Genomic DNA, 26,631 nt, shown 5'->3' with positions numbered 1-26,631 from the left:
ACCACCTTCAGTTCAAGTTTGTATAAAAAGAAAAGAAATGCAGTGACCGGAACTAGATAAACCATATCCTATGCATAACATGAATTGGCATTCAGTATTGCCCCTTTTGTTACCATGGTTCAGTTTTATGATCTCGGACTGTATTTGACTAGTTTTCAGGTAGTCTTTAATTTTACAGGATTCTGCAGCCAGTAACTATGCCCTGAAAACAAACGGGCTGTGTAGTCTTGAGTTTGAACATGTCAAAATACAAAAGAGACCATATTTGTCATATCATGATTCTATGTATATTATAAATGTAAATATAGAGAGAAGGTAGGTGCTTCGAAACTGGACTAAAAGGGACTTAAAAACCATGTTATATCTGAGGTAAAAGTTGTCTTCATTAGAAATGGTTTCCACACTAAATTACTGCATAAAATAAAAACAAGTCTGCCCATTCGGAATTGTATTCCATAAAATGGACTGTAAAAAGAACCATGTAACATTATCCAAAATAATTCACTTTTTTTGTCCGTTACCTCAAATGTCCAAACCTGTAAAATATCTCCCAACATTTAATGTTTTTTTTCTCCTATGTTTGGCCAATATTTGCAGTTACAAAAGTGAAGAACATCCAATGTACATACACATACACAGTCTAGTGAATTCTAAAAAGTTCCCCGGTGGCTTCATGAGGCAGCGTGTGTTGCTGTGTGAGAGCTGTCTTGGACAGTCACATGGGTTGAGGGCTCCATGGGCGAGGTGATGTCCACCATGGCTAGCCCAGTATGGGGGACACTAGTGTTCATAATGTGCCTCTGTAAATGTTTAATCCAGTCCTCCTGGACCGCCAAGGGACCCTGGAAGACTAGGTCACAGAACCTGCAAAGAACGGACATACAGACAATAAGTATGTTCTCATGCACGCAAGTACAAAGGTTAACTCAGGGTTCCCAGGGTCATGAAATTCCTGGAAATATTTTGAAATTAGACAAATATTTTTCCAGTACTGGAAAAGTTTTGGAATTGATCAAGGGTCCTGGAACTTAAAGTCCTGGAAAAAATGCTATGCATTGTCTTTGGTTATTGATATGGTTAATACCTCTGAAATGACAAATTAAACATTGGCCAAATTGTCAAATATTAGAGGCAGAAATTGTGAAAATAGCAGATCTACATGCTCACAACGCCGATCGGCTATTTTCACAATAGAATTCTTAGTGCTCGTCATGTTGCCCGGGTCCCCAGTTCAAATATGATTATTTTGGGGGTCACAGCCTGAAAAGGTTGAGAACCACTGGCATACACTACCTGTCTTTGGGCATTGCGCAATGCGCATAGGAGTAATCGACTCGTTATTGAGCTGAATTATTGTTATATAGTCCTAGAAATTGGGTTTGTGCGGTTGCCCTGACATGAGTCACGAGGAATCCGCTGTGAAATGTATTCTGTCTAACCATTTTGTCCCTTTCATGCCCATATATGGATATCTTTGTATCTACCAGTCCTTGTCCCTATTTGAGCGGTGCTAACCATTCCGTCCATGTCCCCTTTATGTCCATATACCGTATGAAGATCCCTGATGTCATCAATATCTTGGAATGCCCCATGGCCATACTATCTATGATGTCAGTCACCTCCATATTTGTGTTTAATTTTAGCATTTTCCCATTCAAGTCAATGAGAAGATTAATTCACAAATAAATTAATAATATAGAAATTAAAAAATGATATAAACATATCTCTTAGCAAAATGCAAGCAGACGAGTCCCGATAAAGCTGGTGGATTTGACATATGGCCCAAGTGTGTGCCACCAAAACTGTGGGAGGAGTAGCACGGAAAAAAGTACTATAGCACACTAATCAGGACACTTGGTAGTAGTAGAGCATGCTAGTAGATGTTTACTGTTGAGTGAATAAACAATGTTGGGGGACCCCCCCCCCCCCCTCCCCCAAAAGTCATTTGAACTGGATCCCGATCATCCACAGTTTGGGAACCCCTGGCATAGACTACAGCTGACAATCAGTTCATGGTGTTTTTCTGCACCTGCATGAGAGGATTTAAATCTTCCACACTGTGTGAATACATTCATGAATTATGTTGTAAGTTATGTTATACAATGTTATACCCCTCCCATGCACCTCTCTCTCACACACACACACACACACACACACACACACACACACACACACACACACACACACACACACACACGCTCAAATTCTACACACATCACCGCTCACCACTCATCACAGCTGTTTTTTATTTTTTTTATCATGATGGGACATATATCCGAAAGGAGGTAGCACACCAGTTTCAGGCAAAGGATTTTACTTTATTATTGTTTCGATCTCACAGGATCTTCATACTAACCTGATGAGATCCTGCAAGATTGAAACGTTGCAATAATAAAGTAAAATCCTTTGCCTGAAACTGGTCTGTGGACTCTTACCTCCTTTCATATTCGTTTTATTGGCCCAGCACCCACCGTTGATGTGCTGGGAAATAAAGTATGCTTTGACATCATGTCATGTCTACCATAAAAACTGACTTGTGATCAACATACCTGCAGGTGAGTCTATACATTTCTTCTGGAGTGTGTGGCATGGGCATCGTCTTCTTCTTTGATCCAGGCCTTGATCGCTGCCTCCTTGCTTTACAGCAGTCATAAGCTAATAGACAGAAATAATTGACATGTATCAGTTTAACGCTGAATATAGTTCATTGAAATGATCTAAGCCAAATGCTTCGGACCTTATCAGCCTTTTGGACATGCGGGTCCTTTGTCACGCTTACTATTAAAGGATTGAATTTAATAACTCATTCTTGGTGACTTTATTACTGAGATAAGTAAGCCTATTCATGATTGTTATTGAAGTATGGTGCCTCTCATAGTCTCAAATATCATCTTCAACGCCTCGAAATTACACAAAACCTACCACTAATTTAGGTTTCATTTAGATTCACCCCCAGCGTATCACGCCCAGCGTATCACAGGGACGCTTGAACCCAAGATATCCTGTTGGCAAAGCAAGGTAGCCCAACTTTAAGTGCAGGTAGGTTGAAATACTTGTCTTCCTGCTCGTCACTGTAGTCCCGCAGATTGAGGACGTTTGGAATCCAGACATCTATTACTAACTCACTGGAATTGCTCTGATCTCTAGAATTCCTTATTAACCCTATTTGATTCTGTAATAGTTATTGGACTATGGAATTACTGACTAATTCTGTTTGACTACAGTCAATGTTGACTTGTATAACTGGAGATGTGATGTCATGCTGTGATGTCACACGTCCTAATACTCTGTTTCCTTGGTAACAGTATGCAATGTATAATACATACAGTACATAAATCTATGTATAGTATATATTTATGTTTATAATACACAAACAATATATAATGTATACATATATATATTTTTGAGCAGTGCTCCTCAAAGGAGCTAAGCTCTAATATCTTGGCACAAAGCGCTCAAAGTTTGTTCTTTGTTGGCCAAGCTTCGCGGGGCGCTCAATGAAACTAGAAAAGCAGTTTCTGCAGAAACTGCGTGGGCTCGCTGAAAACACACACAAAGTATTTTATGTAGAAAATGTACACATTCCTCCTCAGATGGGCTTTCGATTCAGCACAAGCCCAAGCAGTAATATAAATGGTAAGACAGAATTCATTTCCCAGAAGAATTCATTGGGAAAATCTCCAAGACCTTTTTGAGAGAAAAGTACCGTACAAGCACTAATAACTGCGTAAAGCTGAACAAGTTGAAGTTTGAACAAAATTTCTAGCAACAAATTTGAACTAGTAGGAAGCCAAAAAAGGTGGCAGAATATAAATTGAGGACAATATATTATTGAGAAATATTGTGACAAAGGTTACACCTGTCAAAAAGGCTGGTATGGTCCTCCTGAAAGTCATTACACAAATTTTCTAAATACTGGTGTAAAAACAATAGCAAATGCAGCAAACTGAGAGCATCAATGTAATGTTTCAACCAATAATGCATTGCAAATTTGACAGGACTGTAAATAAGCAGATCTGTTGTTAAAGCTATAGTTAACTTAATATTAGTCATTTTGAAGATGTAAAAGGAAAGGACTAGTAAGGCTTCATTTGTGGGACATACAAGGACCATCTACTAGGTCCACTACAGAGATATGTTATACATTCTAGTTTATTTTTACCCACATTCTCTATGGGCACAGGTTCTGGAATACTGCTGGTATTGTTCACATTTTTATCCTTTGATGTAAGCAAATTATTGTCAAAACTGAGAGAATAAAAAAAATACAATATTTCTGAACACGGCACTGTAATGTATGTATGAATGTTTCATTGAAACAAGATTACTGTGAATGTGCCGACTGTCCATGCCACAACCTATGCTTCCCACGATATGGCAGATTATCCATTCCAAGGCAAACAACTGGCAGTAACTACAATTTCTCACTTTGTCTGGTTTGTTTTGACACACAACAGTGTAATTCCCCTTGTTTATCGGAAGAGGTCATGAACTGCACAATAGGGCTTTAAAAACAAAACTAATGATTCTTGGTCTAGCTAGCTGGACCTGTGTGTTTGACCCTCTGTGGCACCCTCTAACAGCCACTGTGGGACATCCTTTTCTGACCCTTGCAGGGCCCCAGGACATACAATACACTTAATCCCACACTGACGGTGCATTTTTTATTGAGATTCATTTTACGGAATTAGTTGTTGGACCAGCAATAACGTTGCTCTGTGGAACTTCTCTAGCAGATTCCCAGAACCGGCAATAAACTATAAACTACTACTACTATCTAGGATCCAGTCTAATCAGTGTAATAAAGTGAAAGAATTTCAAACTCTTCATACAGATACAGATGGCCCACTTACTGGTTCCTTCAAGTAAGGCATTCTTTTTTCTTTTTGCATATGCCCGCAGGTGATTGGACAAGCTAACGCCACTGTGGAAAGATGCATTGCAATGGACACAGACCTTCCTGTTGAATTCACCTTTCTCTGTAAGAAGACACACAATACAAAGTATAGTGAATAATCCACACTTCTTAGAAGTCAAAAGATAGATACTTTACAGATGGCCCAAGGCCCTTGGTAACAATTATTGTGGACAACAATTGTTAGAAGTCAGTCTAGTGGTTTGGAGTTTCCTGAGTTTTGGCCATATGTCTCTCCTTGCCAAACACGAGTTTCCTGAGTTCGACCATTTTGGAAGAAAAACACCACTGTTTACATAATTATAATGTAATGTTTTTACTGTTGCTAAAAATATAACAGAATGTGTGAAACCACAGACATATTCAATCATAGCATATACTGTATGTAGGTATTTGGATTTGGAGGTATTGAAGTATGATTTTTTTTTATCGCACAGCCCCATAAAGTAAAGAAACAAGTGTTAAATTGAGCAGTAATTAAAATCGTACCTATCATTTTATAATGGACGATTTACTTTTCGAGCAAGTGGGCCATGATCTTTGGGCAAGTAGAACATGACCTGTACTTGCTGGACGGGCCTCTGAGACCTTAGTGTCAACCCCTGTGTGGCAATCTCAAGTCAAATTGCTGTAGATTGGAAATATTTGAAATTAAAGAGTCATTCGACATTTTCATCAGAAATGACAAGCACAGGCTGATTTATCAAAGACAAACAATTAGCCACTTGATGAATTTATAAAATATCCAAACAAGATAGAGTGCTACTAACTTTGTAAGCAAAGGGAACAGGATATGTTGTGGCTTGGTGGTTCACAGAGTAAGAGGTCATGCCATATTAATAAGGCTATTATTAGTCTAAGTTCTATAGTCTCAGCTAAACCTGGTTTGAATCTAAATGAGGTTCTTTACTGCATGTCAACCCCCCTCTCTCCTTCCTTTCCTGTCTCTGTCTTCACAGTATCTATCAGCATATTCTGTGTCAAACAGAAGCGCTTGTGATATTAACACTTTTTGTTCAACAAGATGATGTCCACACATCAACACACTTTTTGTGATTTTTGAATCAGCTCTGTAGTCCCAGGTTTTCAGAAGGTTACATATCCTGTTCCAGTTCATTTCCCCGTTGCAGGTTTGAAAAACACATATTACGTCTTCAAATGTGTTTCCAGTTTGCTACTGAGCTAAACAAATGAAGTGAAGGGAAAATAAGCTGGAACAGTATTCTGACCTATGCCACCTTCTGAAAACCTGGGACTTAAATGTTAATGGAAGCAAAAGGGTTAAAACATGTATGGTTTAACAAAACAGATCTAGGCTTTATAGCTTATTTTCTGCATGAATCAGCAATCCTTAAGTTAAAAAAGCATTGGAAATATATAGAGAGAACCCATTGGGAACTCACTTCTGTTTTTTAGGACTAAAATTCTAGAGCTGGAAATGACAAGTAATCAATGCTTACCCGAAATTGACTCTGGCAGTGAAGAGACATCTCTTGAACCTGTACTATGGTCACTGTTTGAAGAAACCTGTATGGTGGTTTTTGACATGGAACAACTCTTCAATTTTGAATCTTCTTGACACTTCCTCTTTTTTAGAATTCCTATCAAGGCACTCGCACTAGAGAGTGAACCTTTAACCTCTAACTTGGTCTCTAAATGCTTCTTGTCCGATGCCACTCCAGAAAAAGAAAACTGTGGTTTGGCATGATTAAAAAGTTTTGGAATTGAATTGTGTTTAGAAACTCCAAAGGGTGGGGGTGGTAAACCATTAGTGTTGGCCAGCTTTGAGGAAGCACCATATCGGTAACGGTTACGCTTCTTGCCCAAAATTTGAAGTGCCCTCTGGACCTCTTTCTTGTCCCGCATCAGCTCCCGGAGTAAGCACAATGGGGATTTGGTCTTCGTTGCAATGTTTCTACCAAGCCGTTTCAGGTGGCCTCGTATATGGTTGGACTGCCCAGTCTTGTTATCAAATGAATCCCCACATAATGGACAAGAGTGGATGCTCTTGGGGACCTCAGATTTGGGGACCTCAGATCCTGACTCCAGCTTTAATGCTGCAAAAGGAAAAGGAATATCAGACATCAGTCAAACTGTGATTAGTGCATTCGTCATTATCACAATGAAGTTCACTAGCTATGTCATACATTTCACACATGCATGTGTCATTTATGGCAGGCTACTAAGATATGTTTTCATGACATGCTAACAGTACCCTTTTTCAATCGTCGAATTGCTGACATCCTGCGACGATTCCTTGGCCTCTTGTCTCGAGAAGCCACATGCTCAGGAGGCACTACATGGCGCGCATTGTAACTCAGACCAACCCTGTAAAGATGCCCTCTCACATGATTGGACAATCCAACACCCGACTCAAAGACTGCAGGGCAATATGGGCAGCTTTTGTGATCCGAGTCCAACACTGACGAATCATCCGTGAATGGTTCTGCCAATGTAAATGTGTTGGTCTCAAAGGTTTCTTCGTAACAATCAGTTTCTATGCACTCTTCCTTGATCTCACACTCTTCCTTGATCTCAGGGTCGTCATCATCATCATCATCATCCTCCTCCTCCTCCTCCTCCTCCTCCTCCTCCTCCTTGATCTCAGGGTTGTCATCATCATCATCATCGTCGTCTTCATCGTGTGATTCGGTCTTAATTCTGTCAAACAGTCTCTTAGATGCCTGCAGGGCACCCCTCATAGACATTCTCCTACTATAGGTGTAAATGAGTTTTTCTTGCTTGAGATCACTGTCAAAAGGTTTAGTGTTGTCATCCGTGTCCTTGAACTGGAAAATGTCTTTTTCATCACAGTCTTCCATTTCTTCTGACAGGTTTAGCCTCTTTGGACTTGGCAAATGTTTTGGTAAGATAAAACAAGAGTCCTGTTCAGTAGTGTTGCGGTATGGAGTACTCATTTTTCTTTTAGAGGGTGACTTTTTCACAGTTGGCTGATCTGAGGTTGGCTTGGGTGCGTCTTGGCTGTTGAGATCTCTTTTTGCTGATCTAGCATTGCTTGTATAAGAGATACAATTGGATACTGAAGACATTGCATGGCCATTTGAGGATGAATTGGTATCTTCAACTTTTACTGTCAAAATACCTGGCGACTCATCATCACTTTTCTCTACATCAATATCCTGAAAAGATGTGCTGCAGTTGTACTTTTCTTTTCTCTGTTGCTCTTCGGTTTTCCCGCTATGTTTTTGTCGAGACAGGAGATTATTAATGGATTTGTCAAGTTTTGATTCTGTTAATCGAGACTTGATTCTTCTATCTATAATCTTGTCTGTTTTGAAAATGTCCGAAATCTCATCAGAATCACAGGGTGAGGGTGCTCGTTTTGTTGAGGCCAGGCTTTTTATTGAGATTTTAGATGTCAACTCTGAATCTCCTACAGGAGATTTGCAGGTGGGTGTGGGACATTCTGCGGGTGGTTGTGCATTTCTTTCACTTTCCTGTTCATCTTCATATGCCTCATATGTCTTCTGATGACGACGCTGAAGGTGATTTTTGAAGACATTTTTGCTAAAAACTCGATAAGAACAAAGGGTACAGGAGTAAACGCCTATATCATGGCCAGCTTCCTTTGGAGCTGGTTTAACAGGGTGCTGCCTAGTTTCATGTTTGCCAAGTTCTTTCTCAGACAAAGCCTTGAAGCTACACTTGTCACAGCCAAAGTGCCGCTTGTCCTTCTCGTGGGTCTTGGCATGCTGAACGAAAGCGTTTGGGCATTTTGTTCCAAATGGGCACTGAGGGCAAAAAAGGTCATTTTCATCCTCATTCTTGCCCTTGATCTCTTCAATGAGTCTCTCCCTCTTCTTCTGGTGAACTGTCATATGCTCAAGGAGCAAGTAGCTGTATTTGAAGGACTGTCCACATTCCCGGCAAATGAAAGGCTTTGGCGACAAATATGGAGGATCTATATGAGACTTCATATGGCGTTGCAATTGTTGTTCTCTCTTGAAAATAATGTTGCATTTTGAACAAGGGTAACCTGAGGTTTTCTCCTCTGAGTGAGAGAGCACCTTCAATGAGGAATGCCTATGACCGATACTGTTCTCGTCTGAATTTCTTGATGGTGCATGATATAGGATTTGCTTGATGGCCTTGACAGTTCCATTGGGATACTGTGATACTTTGCCTGTTGGTGATGACTGTGATTTGGAATGCTTCCTCAGGGTTCGTACCTTGCTGATGGAAATTGTGTCTACTTTGTCTTCTTCATCAGATGAGTCCTCAGACAACTTAAGGCTCTGATCAGGATAAAGGTCTTCACTGGGATCCACCATAACCACCATGTCCATCTTCCGTTTCCTCTTTCTTTGGCTGATGGGGGGAGTGACAACTTTTTGTGGTTCCTCTCCAGGGGAATCATCGTGATTCTCCCACAAAAACTGCATAAACTCTTTGCGTGGGTCCCAATTAAGGTCACTGGCACTGCTGAAATTGTCTAACGAATTCTCTGGCGAATCAACATCAAATCCCCATATTCCTGTAGTGTCGATTTCTTGGACAGTTTTTAATGGGGTGATGCTCTTTACCTCCTCCTTCTCTGTGGATAAACTGTTGGGTTCATGGGCTTGTGTAGCCAGGTGTGAGGAAGGTCCATTTCCCAAGCCAACTGGCAATAATATATCTGTGTTTGATAGAACATCAAGGACATTGTTTTGTTTCAGAGAAGTCTTGCCAAAGGAATCAATGTAGGAGATTTGATCTTGTGCCATTCTCACTGGCTCTTGAAGGAGTGCGAGAGCATTCATCTCATGATCTGCATCTTTGTCATCTTCATCAAGACATGACATTTCTGCAGCTGTGCCCTAGAAAAGAAAAATGCATATTTTTAGATTATAAGAAAATGTATACTATTACATTCGACAAACCAACAAGTTTGGCTTGATAGATTTACAAAAGTTGCCATTTGCCTAATTTTAGATTAACACTTAATTGTGCCTACTTAAGTCCACTTGGACTACCTCATTTACTTTATATTTTTCTATGAATGATGTTGAACTTTGGTAGATGACTGATATAAGTATTATTTTCAGTCACAAGTAAATGTGTCGATGTTTGTTTTCTCTCCCTCTTTCAAATCTCATTGCATGACAAATCAGTTCTCAAAAATCACACTTTGGCACATAAATATAAATTAACAAAGTGGAATATATTAAAAACAAGTACTGGGTGACCCAGTACTACTACCACCAACGTTCAACATCACTAAGTATTGGCTGCAATCACATTCTACATACAGTACTGTGCAAAAGTAAAGAACTTTAGTTACGTTGTCTTAAATGTTGTTTTATCTCCTCTGTATTAATGTGTCAATGTGAAATACTTTTAGTTAAGAAAATAAATCAAAAATACCACTTTCCAGCCCAGTGCATGATCAAATGATTATACCAAAGGTGCTAATGATCAAGAACATAACATAGGCTATAGGTTTAACCATAATTAACTGAAGTATAAACAGCTGTGTAGGGGAAAAACTAGAGCAGCCATACTAAAAAGGTGAGGTTGCTGAAGAGGTTTTGTTGAGGTTGCTTAAGACAGTTTAGAAAAAAGATCTTACACCATCACTAGAGTGAGCTTAGCAACAAGACACAAGGTGGTCATCCTGCCATCAGCAAGGTTTCTCACAGGCAGAAATTCAGAGGCAGACAGCCGTTTCCAGATGTGCTGTCCAAGCTCTTCCAACGTCCAACGCAGTGGTCAGCCAAGGAAACCGATTGCTGCAGATGAAAGACACATCAAGTAGACGTCCAGAGATGTCCAGCAGCACCAGCAGCAGCTCAGAAGTGCCATAAACCAGTCAGACCTTAGTACACCCATTTACAGTCTGGAGAAGTTCTGGTCGGAAGTGGTCTTCATGGGGTGCCTGGTGGCTCAACCACACACTGTGACACTGACCACATGCTTGTCTTCATGCGCGTCTCCCCTCTCTCTGCCCTTGGTTTCTCTACACTCTCCTATCTAATACAAACAGCAAAAAGCAAAAAAGAAATGAACTCAAAAGGAAGTGGTCTTCAAGGAAGACTTGCAGCCAAAGACCCACTCCTCCTACATGGAAATAAAACTAAGTGACTCACCTATGCATGAAAACACGAGGACTGATGTGCAAAGAAATGGCTGCAGGTGGTCAGTACTGACGTGTCAAACATTTAATTATTTGGCTCTAACAGAGGGCAGGTTGTTTGCCGAAGGGAGTTCTCCAAGGAAGGTGAAGTATGGGGAAGGTTCCTTGCAGGTTTGTGGCTGCATTTCTGCAAATGGGAGTTGGAGATTTGGTCAGTATTAGTGGTCTCCTCAAATACAGGCAGATTCTTATTGATCAAGCAATACCAATTCTACTACGACAATGACCACAAACAAACACACAGCCCGAGTCATAAAGAACAACAAGGAGTTCTGCAACAGATGGCATGGCCCGACAGATCCCTGATCTCAACATCACTGAGCCAGTCTGGGATTACATGCATCTGAGACCAAATCCACAAAAGAACTGTGGCAAGTTCTCCAAGATGTCCCAAAAAGTAAAACCTTAACAAATTGTGCACAATTATAGGACTAGGTGCTGTTTTGAAGGCAGAAACCAAAGATTTATTTGATAATTTTTTTTTTCTTCTGTTTACTATACTTTGTTAAATGCTGTTAATTGATAAATAATGAAAACTGTTCTTTCTGAAAGCATTAGAGAATGCAAGAATGATAACATCTATACCAGGGCCGTAATAGTCCCTGATTGAGAAGACAATTTTGCCATCTGTCAATGACTGCCAAAGACGAGATTTCTCATCATTTTAATCCAACTCAGAACCGAAAGACGAGATTTATCGTCATTTTGGTGAATGATTCCGGGATTGATGAAGAAGATTACACCCGGAAATTACGTCCACTGTAACGTTTCAAATTTAGATAAATCCATTCATCTTTTCTACGGTCCTTAACTTGAGAACGAATGATCGCGGATACAATGTTATTTTTTCGGTGGAAATATAATTCTGTTGATCTTCAGAAGTGAGTGAAAACGCTCAAATTAAGCACATAATAGCACAAAGCCCGAAGCAATCATTTACAAGAAGAATTGTCTACCACAGCCACGTTTACGTGGTAACATGCCGTTGTGCACACACCTTTTTTTCTACGTTTTTCTTTTTTTGCATGTCAAGTGGCTGTGACACACACTGCCAGATTTCCACTTCTGTTCTACTTCCGATCACAGCTGTTTGTTTACAGCGAGGAGTGAATTCGACCCGGGTTATTGTAAAAGTTTCACGTCCCTCGCGGCTTGGGAGATTTTGGCTGGTGGAGACGACGGAGGTGCGCCGTCTCAAGCGGACTTGATCCACGTGAGACACAGCCGAGCGAGCTAAAGCGAGCCGTGTCGAGCGCTGCGAAGTCCGCTTGAGCCGTCGCAGCGTCGTCCGAGTTACCGTCCCAATAGGGACAGAATCATAAATCTTTATCCCCCCAACTTACGGCACCTCCACGCGTAGCCAAAAGCTCCCAAGCCACGAGGGGCGCAAACCTCTTCATCCCATTCATGCGTTTATCGTGCGCTTGCCCAGGCCGTAACGATTGCATTCACCACGGCTTCGTAACTCGCGCGGCCGGCCCTGTCCCGCTCTTCGCGGGCGCGAAGAGCAGGACCAAGGTCCGCTGGCCTTCGCGACGCTTGCAATGTCGTGGACAATAACTGTGACATATAACCATTGTATTGCTCATCAAATTTTCGGGTCTCATAGCTGTACGCTTGCCGCCTAACGCTACACCGCCGCCCAACTGGGACACCGCCCAACTGGGATTTTCCCAAACCTTTTACAATAACCCGGAGCCACTCCTCGCTTGTTTACAACAATGTAATAGCATACGCAGCGTGAGTCTGCGCGTGAGCCATGACGTCACACGTTTTCCGGTTTCCCCCATATTGCCTGTTTACATGGAGTTTTAGGACATACAAGAACAACCCTATGGGTCATTTGTGTTATTGCATAATAAAAAGAAAAATATACCTGCTTAAGCTTTCAAATCCAATGCTCAATACATACATACATACATACTATAGGCTACACCAGCCTACACACACACATACTATAACTGTTTAATGTGTGTGTGTGTGTGTGTGTGTGTGTGTGTGTGTGTGTGTGTGTGTGTGTGTGTGTGTGTGTGTGTGTGTGTGTGTGTGTGTGTAATGCACACATTGGTGTACCAAGTTGGAATTAGTTTGATTTGGTTATATATAGTTTTTTTCCCCCCAACAAAATGGAAGCTATATAAGATATATATGAATTAATCTAAAATACAAATGGCATTTTAAATTAAGTATTAATGGCAATGGTTGCCATGGAAGAAAGGTCCTTGGATAGAGATGTCTTACACACATGATGGGCATTAGATCTTTCAAACCCGCTCTTTCTCTGGCAAAGAAAGGCTTTTGTAATGGTCACAGCAGAGTAACGTGAACTGCAAAAAGGGGCAAACCTCATAATGGCTTTTGATGAGCGCAAATGGACAGCATTTTACAGCTAAAACTTTCAGCACAGTATAGCTCACTTGCATGCCAACCCAAAAGCTAACGACTGCTATGTAAAGCACCGACATAGCGAACAAATAATAGTTTTCACGCTGTTCTGCAAAGGGATCATATTGCATTTCGTTCTCGTTTGTGTCACGCTGTGTTGTTGGATGCTGCTTGCAGGAGCTGCAGCCCATTCCATTTAGGCTGTGTTCCATACCAAAACCCAATCCTTAGGCTACATTTACAGCTTTATGTCAACCATGCGCCTCGTATTTACAATACACATGTCTGTATATAAGTGAAAGACAAGGAATACGTTACCTAGAGACGACGCGGATGCAGCCAAGGTGCACTTTAAACGCTGCATTGAATTATTTCTTACTTTCGTCTTCCATCCATTTCACACAGTCGCCATTTTCCGTGGTGGTCTGGTGTGGAACAATCCATTTCTTTCGAGAGGTTGACCATACCTAACAATATCGACAGAATAGTCAAATACAAGGCGAGCAACTTCTCTAAATAAGCACATCCCTACAGCCAGGCACAATTATACGCTTTACGATGGCAAAGTAATAGGTTTATAATATTCATCTTAAAGGAAATGGTTACATTGTATCGCCATGTCCCCCACGAGACGAGATGGTTCATTCCAGTTAGGAGGCATACAAAACCTGAGTTAATGACCATCTCTTTAGGGGTAGCAGATTTATTTTTTTCTCCAGGTTGATAACGGTTAATCACAACATTCATTCATATTATTAAGTGAGATTTGATTCATCCCAACCTAGATCGATTTTCCTGGAATATTTATACCTTACGTTATTTATTAGATTGGCTATTTGAGGACTGTCTCGAATTCCCAAACCAACCTAACAAAGATGTGTGGCCATCACAATCCCTGATGGAAGGCTATTATCTGTAGTATAATTATTTATTCAATTATTGTCGCTCTCAGGGCGGATTTTCAACACAGCGCGAAAAAGGGCGAAGGGTTTGCCATGAAGGCAGTTTTTCCTGAGTATGCTCATGATAATTATTAGATTATTGGATAGTAATAACAGTGTAATGTAAGTAGATTTACTCAAGCACTGTGCTTATAAGTAGCCTACACTTTTTAGGTACTTTTACTTTACTGGAGTATTTCCAATTTTCAGTACTTTTACTTCTATTCCACAGAAGTACTGAAAGTACAATATTTGCCTCTGAGATGTAGACCTATAGATATAGACATATCTCAGAGGCAAATATTAATAGCTGTGAGCTTATAGATTTTCAAACATTTTACTTTAATTTTGGTACTTTTGGTACTACATATTTTTATGCCAATACTTTTGTACTTTTACTCAAGTAAAAATGTTATAAACACGGGCCTTTTACTAAACAGAGTATTTTTTATAGGTCTATTGTTTTTTTTTTATATTTATATATTTTTGTTATATTGTTATTTTTGTACTTATGTAAAACATTTGAGTACTTTTTCTACGATGTTTTGTGTTAACTTTTTATCATTATTTTTTTTGTCTCGCGTGACGCGTGAGGATTCTGCGCAGATAGGCCCACGTCTCGTGCGAGCATCAGTCATTACAGTAGCAAAATGCCTTTAAGGTCAGCAAGTTGGTAGCTACACAAAGAGGAGAAAACATTCAAAACTACGTGGTTTAAATTAACAATGTTTACTCTGTCAACATGTCACCTCGGCCTCGCGGTCTTTTGACGAATAATTAAACTCATTAACTCATTGTTCGTCTGAGAGGCCGATAAACTTGACGTAGATTCAGAACAGGACAGGTAAGCTAGCTAATGGTCCTCCTGAGTGATAGAATGTCAATAAACATAAAATGGCAACGCGTTAACACATGATTCAGTGGTGGAGTTCAGTGGAGTAAAAGTCAAAATGTAGACTACTTGAGTAGAAGTATATACCAAAGTATATTGGCATCAAAATGTACCAAAACAAGTACAAAATGTTTGAAAATAGAAGATCTACAAGCTCATAACAATGTGTCAGGTGTTGTGAGCTTGTAGATATACGCTATTTTCAAACAGCCAAGGTATAAACTATAGGGCTAAAGTGGTTTATGTATGTTTTAATTATTATATCTGCAGTAGCCTATAAGTAGGCTAACTAGTAACTAAAGTTTTCAAATAAATGTAGTGGAGTAAGTACAGTGTTTGAATCCAAGATGTAGTGGAGTACTAAAAGTATTGGAAATACTCAAGTAAAGTACAAATACCTTAAAAATGTACTTAAGTACAGTAGGCTACTTGAGATAATGTACTTAGTTACTTTACACCACTGTTAACACATTTATATTATAGCTATAGCTATTGGTTTTCCCTGGTTTCAGCGGAGTTAATCCGATGAGATGGTGGACCAGGATGGCGCCTTACCCTTGGATAACCTCTTCTTTGAGAGGCCCATTGTCCACAAAGTGTAAGTAGAACGCACAACACAAGCATATGACAATAACTGCACTCTGTTGAGGTGCCAACTTGCGCTTTGTGCTCAAGTAGGCCATGAGGTGTGCTCACCACTGGCATCAGCACTGGCGATGCCATTGTCATCACCACTGGCATCACCAGGAATGCTGGTCTCTCATTGGCTGCATGATGATGTTATCAATGACATATAAAAAATATGGTGAAGCAGCTTTCTGCTTCTATGGACCGACAGCTTGGAATAAACTACCACTACACCTAAGACAGGCAGCCTCGGTGGATAGCTTTAAAGCACAGCTCAAGACCTATTTCTTTACTCTTGCTTTTAGCTAAATTTTTTAATCCCTATGCTGCTATTGACGTCCGCACGGCTCTGAAATTGTTCTTCAATGTTCTATGCTTTTATTTTTTCTTGCTTTATTGTAATCATTTTACTTATCTCTTTTTTATGTATTTTTTATTTCTATTTTACTTTTTCTCTGTTAAGCACGTGTGCTTCATTTTATGCTCTGTAAAGCACTTTGAGCTGCATTTCATGTCATGAAAGGTGCTATACAAATAAAGTTTTATTATTATTATTATTATTATCAGAAATGTTGGTCCCTGATAGGGCTACAGGCTTAAACACACACAGATAACTGAAAAAAAAAGAAAACCAAGGCACTCTTCTAAATATTAAAAAGCCTTTAATAAGTGTTGGCAAAATAAAATAAAAAAGTAAAAAATGGGAGTCCAAGATAACTACCTACAGTACCTAACTACCTACATACCTACCTACCGTATATACGCAGCCGAACGCAGCAAGTAACTAGTGTTATTGGTTTGTTATTTGGGTTGGGTTGTTAATGTCTTCTTATCCACCTCTTTCCGCGGGAATTTACTGGAGATTTCTTTGCACCACACTTCCGGTTAACAGCAGAAATACAAGCTCACGTCGCGTCGCAGATGCAGCCGTTGTGAGATTGTAGATCACACTCGGCTGCGGCGTCGGAAGCTCCGTCCAACTTCTGCGCAATGCACGATGGGATTTGGAAAGTTGTCGATAGGCTACACACTTTTCGATTTTGTTTTAAACAGTTACTCAAAATTATAAACAAAATTAGGGGTCACAGACTCCATTGTGTGTGGGTGTTATTAGGCCTACTCATCTACCCCTTGCAAGTGTGTGTGTGTGTGTGTGTGTGTGTGTGTGTGTGTGTGTGTGTGTGTGTGTGTGTGTGTGTGTGTGTGTGTGTGTGTGAGCAAGAGAGAGGGGGCACTAATCCAATACCATCAGAACAAGGAATCATCCATTCCCATCCTAATCCATCCATGGTGAAACTCCCTAACCGTAACCCATAAAACTCATTCCTAAACTAAAAATGAACCAAGCCTCTGAATGAATTACAGGCAGTAAGCCTCTAATGGCTTACCATATATAGGACAGATGAGTAGCCTACTGATGATGACACCCATATCATGTTGTGATAACACCCTTTACAGAATTACAGTGTTTGTTACATTGCAAAACCCAGAGACCCAAAGAGAACAATCAAATATTTATTCCTCTGTCTGTCTGACTCACTATCTACAGAAAGCCGCTGTGCCAAGAGGCTAATCCATGGCGGTTAGAAATGCCTCCGTCTTTCTCTCAGATCCCAGCCACGCAGGACATCCTTAAGGAGGCAGAGAGTTTCTCATCCTTGTACAGTATGTAGTGTGTGGATAAGTGTGAATTCCTTTCCATTAGACTTGAGTAAACATTTCAGTATTTGGCATACAAAAACGTACTATCTTACCAAACTTAAAAGGTCGACTTCACCAAAATTGTCAGCCTCTCTTCAAAGCATTTTTGTCTACCCCGTCTGTGTCTCAGAGGAGGGCTGTTGACATTTCAGAAATCCGCCTACCAGTGACATCATCGATGGGGAAAAATAAACCCTGTTAAATGATGATGTCACTGGTAGGTGGGTTTCGGAAGTTTTCACAGGCCTCCTGAGACACAGATCGAGTAGATTTCTTCAATTTTATCATGAGCATTAGTGAGGACCGATTATTTGAAGATAGGTTGAAAATAGGTGAAGTTGTCCTTTAACTGTCATTACCAGGTTTGACTTCTTTAATGTCTTCAATTCCTTAACATTTTTACTTGACTTTTGAAGCTTTTTTGAAATGTTCACCCATAAGGACATGTCCAAAATGGGGATTGATTATTTCAATATACGTATTATCAATTATTCATTATTTTGTATAATCGATTCAATCGTTTTCGATAATTAACGATTGCACAACTTTATTGACGTTTTAATGACTGTGGAATGTAAACAAATATAAAATCATAAAATGAAGCCATTAACAGAACAAATGTTCTATGCTTATGTGTACTTTATGCAGTATGGCTGAAGCTGTGAATAGACAATGATACCGTGCAGTATGTAGTGGTTTGGTCCTTTAAGTGTTTCAAAGTCAACAATCCTAAGCTCCATGGCCAATGAAATGCAATTATTAGTACCAAATTATCAGTAGTGCGATTACTGGCACTGACTACTTAATTTTAATCTTCTTCATAGGTTTCTCCCAGAAGCCTGATCAATTGCGGCCCTCGTTGACAGAGTCAGTTGACACAAGCGTCAAAGTCACCAGTTCTCAGAGATTCAACAATGCAGAGGACGTCACAGAACAGACCAGGGACAGCAGGTGTAGTGGCCCTCGGCTGGGTGAAGGGTTCATGGATTACCCCCGGGATGCCAATCAGTGTGGCAGAAGTGGAGATGAAACCCCGCTGGACTCTGGTCATGGGGCTGCCAGGGAGAAACATTTCACCCTGGACTTCAGCCAAAGACCTCCTCTACGGAGAAGGCAAGCTTTTTTATCCAGGAAAACAATGTAGCTAAACCCTTTAGTTGTGTTTTTACGTCCAGATGCAGGCACAGTCTTTTAGAAGCCATAATGTTTATCCTGCTTAGAAGCCTCAATGTTTCATGACCTAAATTCTTCATTTTCTGTCTCTCCATCTCTTTGCCTCCATTCTTCTCTCTGTGACAGTTTGTTTAAACCCCCCAGTGGCCAGGTGTTGAACAGCAGGGGCGACTTGTCAAACACGGACGACCTCAGTGGCAGTAGTCGGGCAATGTCCAGACCTCAAACTTTCCTCCGTCCGGTTACCATGGTGACAGAGCATCCTCCTTTCCAGCCACCGCCAGGAAAGGCTAGCCAGTCAGCTCTTCCTTTCTCAGCCAGTCCCCCCTTCCCCCTCCCCCACCAGGGCTCATCTGCAGTGAGTGGCCGACCCCCGCAGAAGGCAGCACACACAGAGGCGCAAGACAAGGGCACAAAGAGAGCCCATGTTCTGCCCATGACGCCTCAGCCACTTCACATAGAAGGTGCATTGACACAGTCACGGACCCATGAGTGCTGTGCACAATGTCATACTAGCTGGCATGCAAAGTCCCTCATGTATGGATGCTAAGGCATATTGCAGTTATAATTAATGTTATGTTAAGACTTAACATAATTATAGTTAATGAATGTCTTTATGCACTGTACCAACCTAGCTGCAGCTGCCATATTGTGTTAGATTATAATGAGGTGAAACAAGGTGAGCTCTCCCCACTGACCACTTCATTATACAGTAGGTATACATAGCGGCCACTAGGTGGTAGGCAATTCCAACCTCTTCTACTTCCAACTAGTTTTAGCTTGTTAGTGGATGTTGTAAAAAATAAAAAATTGTACAAGTATGACTGAAAACAAAATTATCTTTATTTTGTTTTTTAGGTTCTTCTGAGTCTGGGGGGCTACGACCAGTCTCTGAGATCCGTATCCTTACAGCCCTGTGCGTCAACAAAATTAAAGATTAAAGAAACGGTTTGACTTGCCATGCTGGAATTTGTGGAATGTAACTTTACCTTGGATTTCCTTAATCAGAATAAAACAGCAGCTAATTTTAGATGCATTTTCAAAGAGTTCCCCTTTTTCAACTATGTTCAGTCCAAAGCATTGGATGATGTAAGTGTATACTGTAAGCTTTCTCCCTGTTTTTGACTCCTCAAATTATCACTCCACATAATTTAAAGGCAAATGTGATACTATGTTATTATTATTATTATAACACACACGTGCACGCACGCACGCACACACACACACACACACACACACACACACACACACACACACACACACACACACACACACACACCCTAAACACCTTGTGGGACACTAAAATTTGTCCCACAAGGTTTTTTTCTCCGATTGTACTATCGTTGTGGGGACATGAGGTCCCCACAAAGTAGTAATTCCCTGTCCACACACACACACACACACACACACACACACACACACACACACACACACGTATATAGTTTTTCAGGAGTAAATTGGTGATTTGTTCTCTATTATTTGAAGGTTCTATACACAGGTAAGAACTTTGTATGCTGCGCTCCCACTGGTTCTGGTAAGACAGTGCTGTTTGAGCTGGCCATCATTCGCCTACTCATGGAGACCTCAGAGCCCTGGACAAATGTCAAAGTCGTGTACAGTGAGTGCATTATGGAGTAGACCTCTGAGCATGAGTGCAGCATTTCATATTTGCCCAACACTAAATCCACAATCCTGAATATGTCTGTTTTCATATTACTGTACAATATACCGGTATGCATATTTTGAAATATCGTAAAAATCAAATCATTCCTTTAGCAAGCGCACATTGTTTTCCATTTTTATTTTCATGCCAGACAATCTTTTGGAATCAATGTTATTTCAGTGCTGTGCTTTCAGATATTTCACATTTTAGATGTTTTTGTATCACATTCACTTTTGACCTGATCACACAAAATGCCTCCAGAGATGTAAGATTCTAAGCTCAGTCAAACATAAGGCATTAGTCAACTCTTGACTCTGAATTTGTGAGATAATGTGCATATAAAGAGACTCCCTTTTGTTTTGGCCAGTGGCCCCGATCAAAGCTTTGTGTAGTCAGCGCTTTGGGGACTGGAAGGAGAAATTTGGTCCTCTGGGGCTAAGCTGCAAGGAGCTGACCGGAGACACAGAGATCGATGACTTCTTTGAGATTCAGGATGCCCACATCATCACGACCACACCTGTGAGTGACACAACAAAGCACAATGAATCTCTTTCTACATTCTCAACTGTGTGTGTGTGTGTGTGTGTGTGTGTGGGGGGGGGGGGGGGGGGGGGCATTGATGTAAATTTCTAATCTGTTTGTCTTTTGCTATCAGGAAAAATGGGACAGCATGACAAGGAAATGGAAGGACAATTGTCTGTTGCAACTTGTCAGCCTCTTCCTCATTGATGAGGTCAGAGAGTTTCACAGACATTATATCAATTAACATATCGACACTGTCGGGCAGAAACCTTGTATCTCCAAGTTTCAAATTTGTAAATTCTTTCGCAAAGTAAAGCCCTGCCTCATCATACAAGGCCTTCGCACAAAAGTAGTGAAAACAGCTGCTCTACAAGCAAGGCGTTGTGTGCAAAACAAATGGTTTTGGACATACAAGGTTTCCCCCCGACAACGACGATACAACGACGCATTGTGCAGTTACTGTATGTGGTGGAATTTGAAAATACACTGCTGATGATTAGACACTGCCACCATCAGAAACTTGTTGTTAGAAAGATATCCAGGCTGCATTAGAGAAAAACGTTATTAACATTTTATTCAACAAATAGAAATGCCATTATCTAATTTGATCTCCCTGTTACATCAAACTGCATAAAAAATTAAGTATGAACAAAAAGCTATGTCTAGTAACCAGACATAGCTGTTACAGATCCTCCCTGTCCTTGGTGTGCCTTGGTTTATCTGTATCTCCATTTTTCTTCTTTTTCTGCACTGTATTTCTAACTACTTTTGGCAACCGAATTTACCTTTATCAGGTGCATGTGGTAAAGGACACAACTCGTGGGGCTACTCTGGAAGTGGTGGTGAGCCGAATGAAGGCGGTGCATACTTATCGGACAGCAACAAAACCACAGGCAAACCTCTCCATGAGATTTGTGGCTGTGTCAGCCACTGTACCCAACACATCTGATGTAAGTGGCTGGAAAGTATTAAAGAACATTGTAAAAGATATTACTATAAGATATGTTCATGCTCTGAAGTGACTCAAATGACCATCAGGAGTGTCACATTGCCTCAATCTGTCTGAAATCATTAACAGCACTTTCTAATTTGAATGTTTGTACTGATAGCTGAGATATTGTAGAACATATGTCATATCAATATGTAACGTGATAATGGCATTGTTTGTCTGTGCCAGATAGCAGATTGGCTGTGTGATGAAAACGGCCCAGCCACCTATCTAGAGATGGACGAGAGCCACCGTCCAGTGAAACTGAGGAAGGTGGTGCTGGGATTCCCATGCAGCCCAAACCAGACAGAGTTCAAGTTTGACCTGTCACTTAACTACAAGATGGCTAATATCATACAGACCTATTCTGACCAGAAGCCTACATTAGTGGTAGGTGGTAACATTACAGCTAAGCGTCAGAAAATGTTCCTAGACTGGATTACCAAGTCTCACGATTACTGTCTGTGTTCCGGTAGTTTTGCTCGACAAGGAAAGGTGTCCAGCAGTCAGCTGCTGTTCTGGCCAAGGATGCTAGGTTCATTATGAGCATTGAGCACAAACAAAGGCAGGTCAAATCATCGAGACGTCATAAAATCACAGCCCATAATCATGCTTATACAACAACTAGGCCTATTCGTTCAAATATTTCTGTGTGTCTAATTTATAATCCTTTGCAGGCTGATGAAATATGCAAACTCTATCTTGGATTCAAAACTGAAAGGTAGGATAGTTTTCTATAGCTGAAAAGAAATACACTGTCACACTTCCAACAATAATGACAAATGAACTTCCTCTTACTGTCACTGGTGATGCGATGCGAGAGTGCGGACTAGCGGACTCCTGAATTGATGCCCTCCAAACGCAGTGTCTACTACTGTAGGTGGTGCTTTCCCCTCCTAGCTGCACCTTGGGTTGGCTCCCACAGTGTCACTTTGCCCCAGCCTCAGCCAGCTCAGAATGAGATTACAACGTAACATTTTTGAATGTATGAGAGGGCTATCTTGTGTGTGTGTGTGTGTGTGTGTATGTGTGTATGTGTGTATGTGCGTACGTGCGTGTGTTCATGCGTGCGTGCGTGTTCTTTCCAGACCTGGTCACGTTTGGTGTTGGTTACCATCATGCAGGGGTTGATGTTTCTGACAGGAAGGTTGTGGAAGCAGCCTTTACCCTGGGAGACCTTCCTGTCCTCTGTGAGATCTGTTAATTGATTGTTGTCATTATATGATCATTTATATGGTAAAGGTTTCCCGCATTATTAATAATTCTACTGATGTACATTAACAATGGAGTATTATGCAAGATATGCTCATGTACTTGCCAGTCTTTTGAGTAGTCATTGGCCTGCTTTTGTTTGTTTTCAAATACATGAAATTGGTCTTTTGGTCTTTTCTGTCTATATCTCAGTCACCACTAGTACTCTGGCTATGGGGGTGAACATGCCAGCCCACCTGGTGGTGATTAAGTCTACCATGCACTATATGGCAGGCTCCTGTGTGGAGTACAGTGAGGCTGACATGCTGCAGATGATTGGAAGAGCTGGGAGACCACAGGCAGGTGGTGCCATAGTGGCAACATTTGATTTGACAGAACAGACAATAATCAGTATTATGAATAAATTACAGCATAACTTCAACTGGTGGTTTATGTCAGTGGTTCTCAACCTTTTCGTGACCCCCAAAATAATCATATTTTAACTGGGGTCCACCATTCTGATGAGCGCTAAGAGTTGAGGAATTGCATTTTGTATGACATGGTTTTATTGTGGAAATAGCAGATCTACATGCTCACAACGCCTCAAACATGTAGATCAGCTATTTTCACAATTTCTGCCTCAAATAATTGACAATTTGGCCATTGTTTAATTTGTAATTTTATAGGTATTAAATTGTCCTTACATTGTCACTTTAGAAATGTACAGATACCCTCTATACACTTAAACTTTATGTTGGTTTGTTTACTGTTGAGTGAGAAAACAATGTTGCACATTAAGTTAATCATCTGGGACCCCCCAAAATAATTTGGAGACCCCCTCGGGGTCCCGACTCACAGGTTGAGAACTACTGGTTTATGTAATGTATCATGCCATTAACTATTCACAGCGTAATGGATTTATTTTATCCAAAGTAAACTGTAAGTTGTATAATAAGTTGCTCAGAGTTTTGGATTTCCACTTCTTCTAGTTCGATACATCAGCGACTGCAGTGATCATGACCAAATCCCAAACCAAGGACAAGTACATGACGTTTCTGAATAGAATGGAAATCATTGAAAGCAGGTATGAAAAACAAAACTCTTTTGCTCTCCTCCAGACTTACCGCATACTAAAATATACAAACAAAAAACATACCGTACAAATCAAAAGTATCCCTCTGTCACCCAGCTTACATGGTCACCTGGTAGAGCACCTGAATGCTGAGATAGTCCTCCAGACCATTAGTGATGTCAACATGGCTTTGGATTGGATACGCTCCACATTCCTCTACATAAGAGCCCTCAAGAACCCCAAACACTACGGTCAGAGACAGGAATCTGCATTAGAATTAGTTTGCAGTTGTTCACATAATAGTGGCCATTTTTCACATAATACAAGCATTCTTGTTAATTGCATCGTGACTCATGATCTTATGTGTGTTCCCAATGTAGGCTTCTCCACAGATCTTGATAGACGTGGAATCGAGGCCAAATTACAAGGTGGGAATACCGTGGGATACATCTGTGCATTCCATTTTATGTAAAGGTTATGGATGACTTTCTTGGGATGCTGTAAAAGTTTTACACCAGAGGCTATTTATGTTGAATGCAGATGTTAGCCTATTCTTTGCAACATAAACTCAGTCCCTGTCCCCACAGAGCTGTGTCTGAAGAATCTCAATTCCCTGTCTTCCATTGGTCTAATTACCATGGACGAGGACATCAATATTAAACCCACAGGTAGAGAATCTTATCATATCATATACAATAGATGTCTATTGATGGTTTGTAAGTTTGACACTTGTCATGAACATACGTAACTGTTGCCACAAATGAAAATATGTGTATTCTAATACAGCACAGGTATCATCCGACAATGAATAACAGTTTTCACCATGGCTGGGTGGGGCATCCATTTCTAACTTGCATCGCTCCGATCTTGCATAGTTCCCGAGTAGGCTGTGCGGTCTTGTATTTAGAATCACGGTGACGGGCAAAGGAAGTTACAATATATCACAGATTTAAAAAACAGCTAAACTCAAAGGGACCGTACCTATGTTCCCCAGGTTCTATATTCCCCACTTTCTTACCACCTAAACCTACCCCTACCCCTAACCCTAACCCTAACCTCAATAAAACTAATGGAGGTTAACCTGTGGGGAACATAGAACCTGGGGAACATAGGGTGGACCCCAACTCAAACACATTGGCATATTATGTGCACTGATGCAGTCTTTGAATGACAGCCAGTGTTTGTGTCCCAGAGGCAGGCAGGCTGATGGCCAGGTATTGTGTTGCCTTTGACACCATGAAACAATTCAGCAACGTAGTCGGCACCGAGACTCTAGCTGAGCTGGTAGGTTCCCATAATAAAACACAGCATTCTTTGTATAATGTCTGGATTGGAATTGCCATGTTTACATGGAACTGCCATCCTGCATTTGGAAACAATTTCAGTGAAGTGCAGACAGTACATATATGCCAGATTGTAAATAGATAGAAAGTAAATGGCTCTGTGTACAGATTGGGCTGGTGGTGAAGGGCAAAGAGTTCAGCGATGTTCAGCTGAGGGTGAATGAGAAGAGAACCCTGAATACACTGAACAAGGATAAGAACAGAATCACCATCAGGTCAGATAACCAGCATGTTATGGTCCTTGGAGCAAGATTAGATATACAGTTACATAATGGCAATTTTGTTTGTTGAATTGGGAAATAAATGTCATTAGAGCAACCCACAGCATAAGCATGTCTCTACATCTTTTCCCAGGTATCCTATGGAGGGAAAGATAAAGAACAATGATATGAAAGTTAACTGGTAGGTATAGATTGATGCTTTAATGCAGTATATTCCTGTTCTGTGCACGAGCGAGCATACCGTACATAATGTATGTTCCCTAAGCCCTATGTTCCCTCAAGACCAATCAGGGAATCCTTTATTTAAAAAAAGGAAAATTTTCATTTTTTTTTCTTTAGAATTAGCTCTTGAGATATTACTTCAAGACAATACCCCCAATCCTGACCATAACCCCTAACCGCAAGCCTAAATCTAAACCAAGGGAACATAGAGCTGAGGGAACGTAGGCATGACCCCAGTAGGAAATGGATGTCAGAGATACATATATGTGAGTGTGTGTATATGTTGTGAATTCACTGTACTTGTATACAGTTTGATTCAGGCTCAGCTGGGCTCCATCCCAATCCAAGAGTTCGGCCTTACGCAGGACACTGCAAAAATATTCAGGAATGGAGTGCGCATCAGCAGGTGTATGTACAATAAAATAAAATTCACAATTTCCTTCCCTTTTACCTTTTTGTTTTACAGTATTTTACAGGTCTGCATTGGTTTCATCATACATCATGCTTTAACTGATTAACTGGTGCTGTAATATCATTGTAGATAGTTTAAATGTTTGGTATTTTACATGTCACCAGGCTTGTCAGAGTTTCTGAACCAGCAGTCAAAGGAAGGTTTCATAGCTCTACTCAACTCGTTGC

The 26,631-nt window shown here is 40.7% G+C and overlaps 3 protein-coding genes across 3 annotated transcripts in view; 1 reads left to right on the top strand and 2 right to left on the bottom strand.

The window, feature by feature from the left end:
- Positions 1-53: 53 nt before the first annotated feature.
- Positions 54-7,247, bottom strand: LOC308285433 (zinc finger protein 644-like). Its single transcript, XM_080726196.1, has 5 exons — positions 7,131-7,247; positions 6,376-6,972; positions 4,854-4,979; positions 2,550-2,655; positions 54-864 (listed from the first exon to the last, which is right to left on the bottom strand). Exons 1-5 carry the CDS (start codon positions 7,156-7,158, stop codon positions 672-674), a joined length of 1,050 nt encoding a protein of 349 aa, XP_080582322.1. The 5' UTR covers positions 7,159-7,247; the 3' UTR covers positions 54-671.
- Positions 7,202-9,720, bottom strand: LOC308285071 (uncharacterized protein; the record flags this gene model as incomplete). The annotated part of the gene is made up of 2 exons (XM_080725791.1): positions 7,202-7,211; positions 7,343-9,720. 2 exons carry the CDS (start codon positions 9,718-9,720, stop codon positions 7,202-7,204), a joined length of 2,388 nt encoding a protein of 795 aa, XP_080581917.1.
- A 6,079-nt stretch (positions 9,721-15,799) lies between these two features.
- hfm1 (helicase for meiosis 1) overlaps positions 15,800-26,631 on the top strand; it is a gene marked incomplete at both ends in the record, with an annotated part of 16,382 nt that continues 5,550 nt past the window's right edge. Inside the window, 24 exons of the mRNA XM_080725790.1 lie at positions 15,800-15,867; positions 17,446-17,561; positions 18,422-18,710; positions 18,897-19,234; positions 19,629-19,670; positions 19,789-19,859; positions 20,256-20,388; positions 20,801-20,952; positions 21,089-21,166; positions 21,750-21,905; positions 22,133-22,333; positions 22,420-22,508; positions 22,621-22,664; positions 23,032-23,133; positions 23,348-23,493; positions 24,124-24,218; positions 24,324-24,457; positions 24,587-24,634; positions 24,794-24,874; positions 25,399-25,490; positions 25,658-25,764; positions 25,904-25,951; positions 26,303-26,400; positions 26,569-26,631. The exon at positions 26,569-26,631 is cut by the window's right edge and continues 72 nt beyond it. Of these exons, the coding sequence (XP_080581916.1) occupies positions 15,800-15,867; positions 17,446-17,561; positions 18,422-18,710; positions 18,897-19,234; positions 19,629-19,670; positions 19,789-19,859; positions 20,256-20,388; positions 20,801-20,952; positions 21,089-21,166; positions 21,750-21,905; positions 22,133-22,333; positions 22,420-22,508; positions 22,621-22,664; positions 23,032-23,133; positions 23,348-23,493; positions 24,124-24,218; positions 24,324-24,457; positions 24,587-24,634; positions 24,794-24,874; positions 25,399-25,490; positions 25,658-25,764; positions 25,904-25,951; positions 26,303-26,400; positions 26,569-26,631 (2,791 nt within the window). The remainder of the gene's footprint in view (positions 15,868-17,445; positions 17,562-18,421; positions 18,711-18,896; positions 19,235-19,628; positions 19,671-19,788; positions 19,860-20,255; positions 20,389-20,800; positions 20,953-21,088; positions 21,167-21,749; positions 21,906-22,132; positions 22,334-22,419; positions 22,509-22,620; positions 22,665-23,031; positions 23,134-23,347; positions 23,494-24,123; positions 24,219-24,323; positions 24,458-24,586; positions 24,635-24,793; positions 24,875-25,398; positions 25,491-25,657; positions 25,765-25,903; positions 25,952-26,302; positions 26,401-26,568) is intronic.

This window comes from Nannobrachium achirus, assembly GCF_963921795.1.
Source record: "Nannobrachium achirus genome assembly, chromosome: 5".
Classification (NCBI taxonomy): Eukaryota; Metazoa; Chordata; class Actinopteri; order Myctophiformes; family Myctophidae; genus Nannobrachium; species Nannobrachium achirus.
This window is presented reverse-complemented; position numbering and strand designations above follow the sequence as displayed.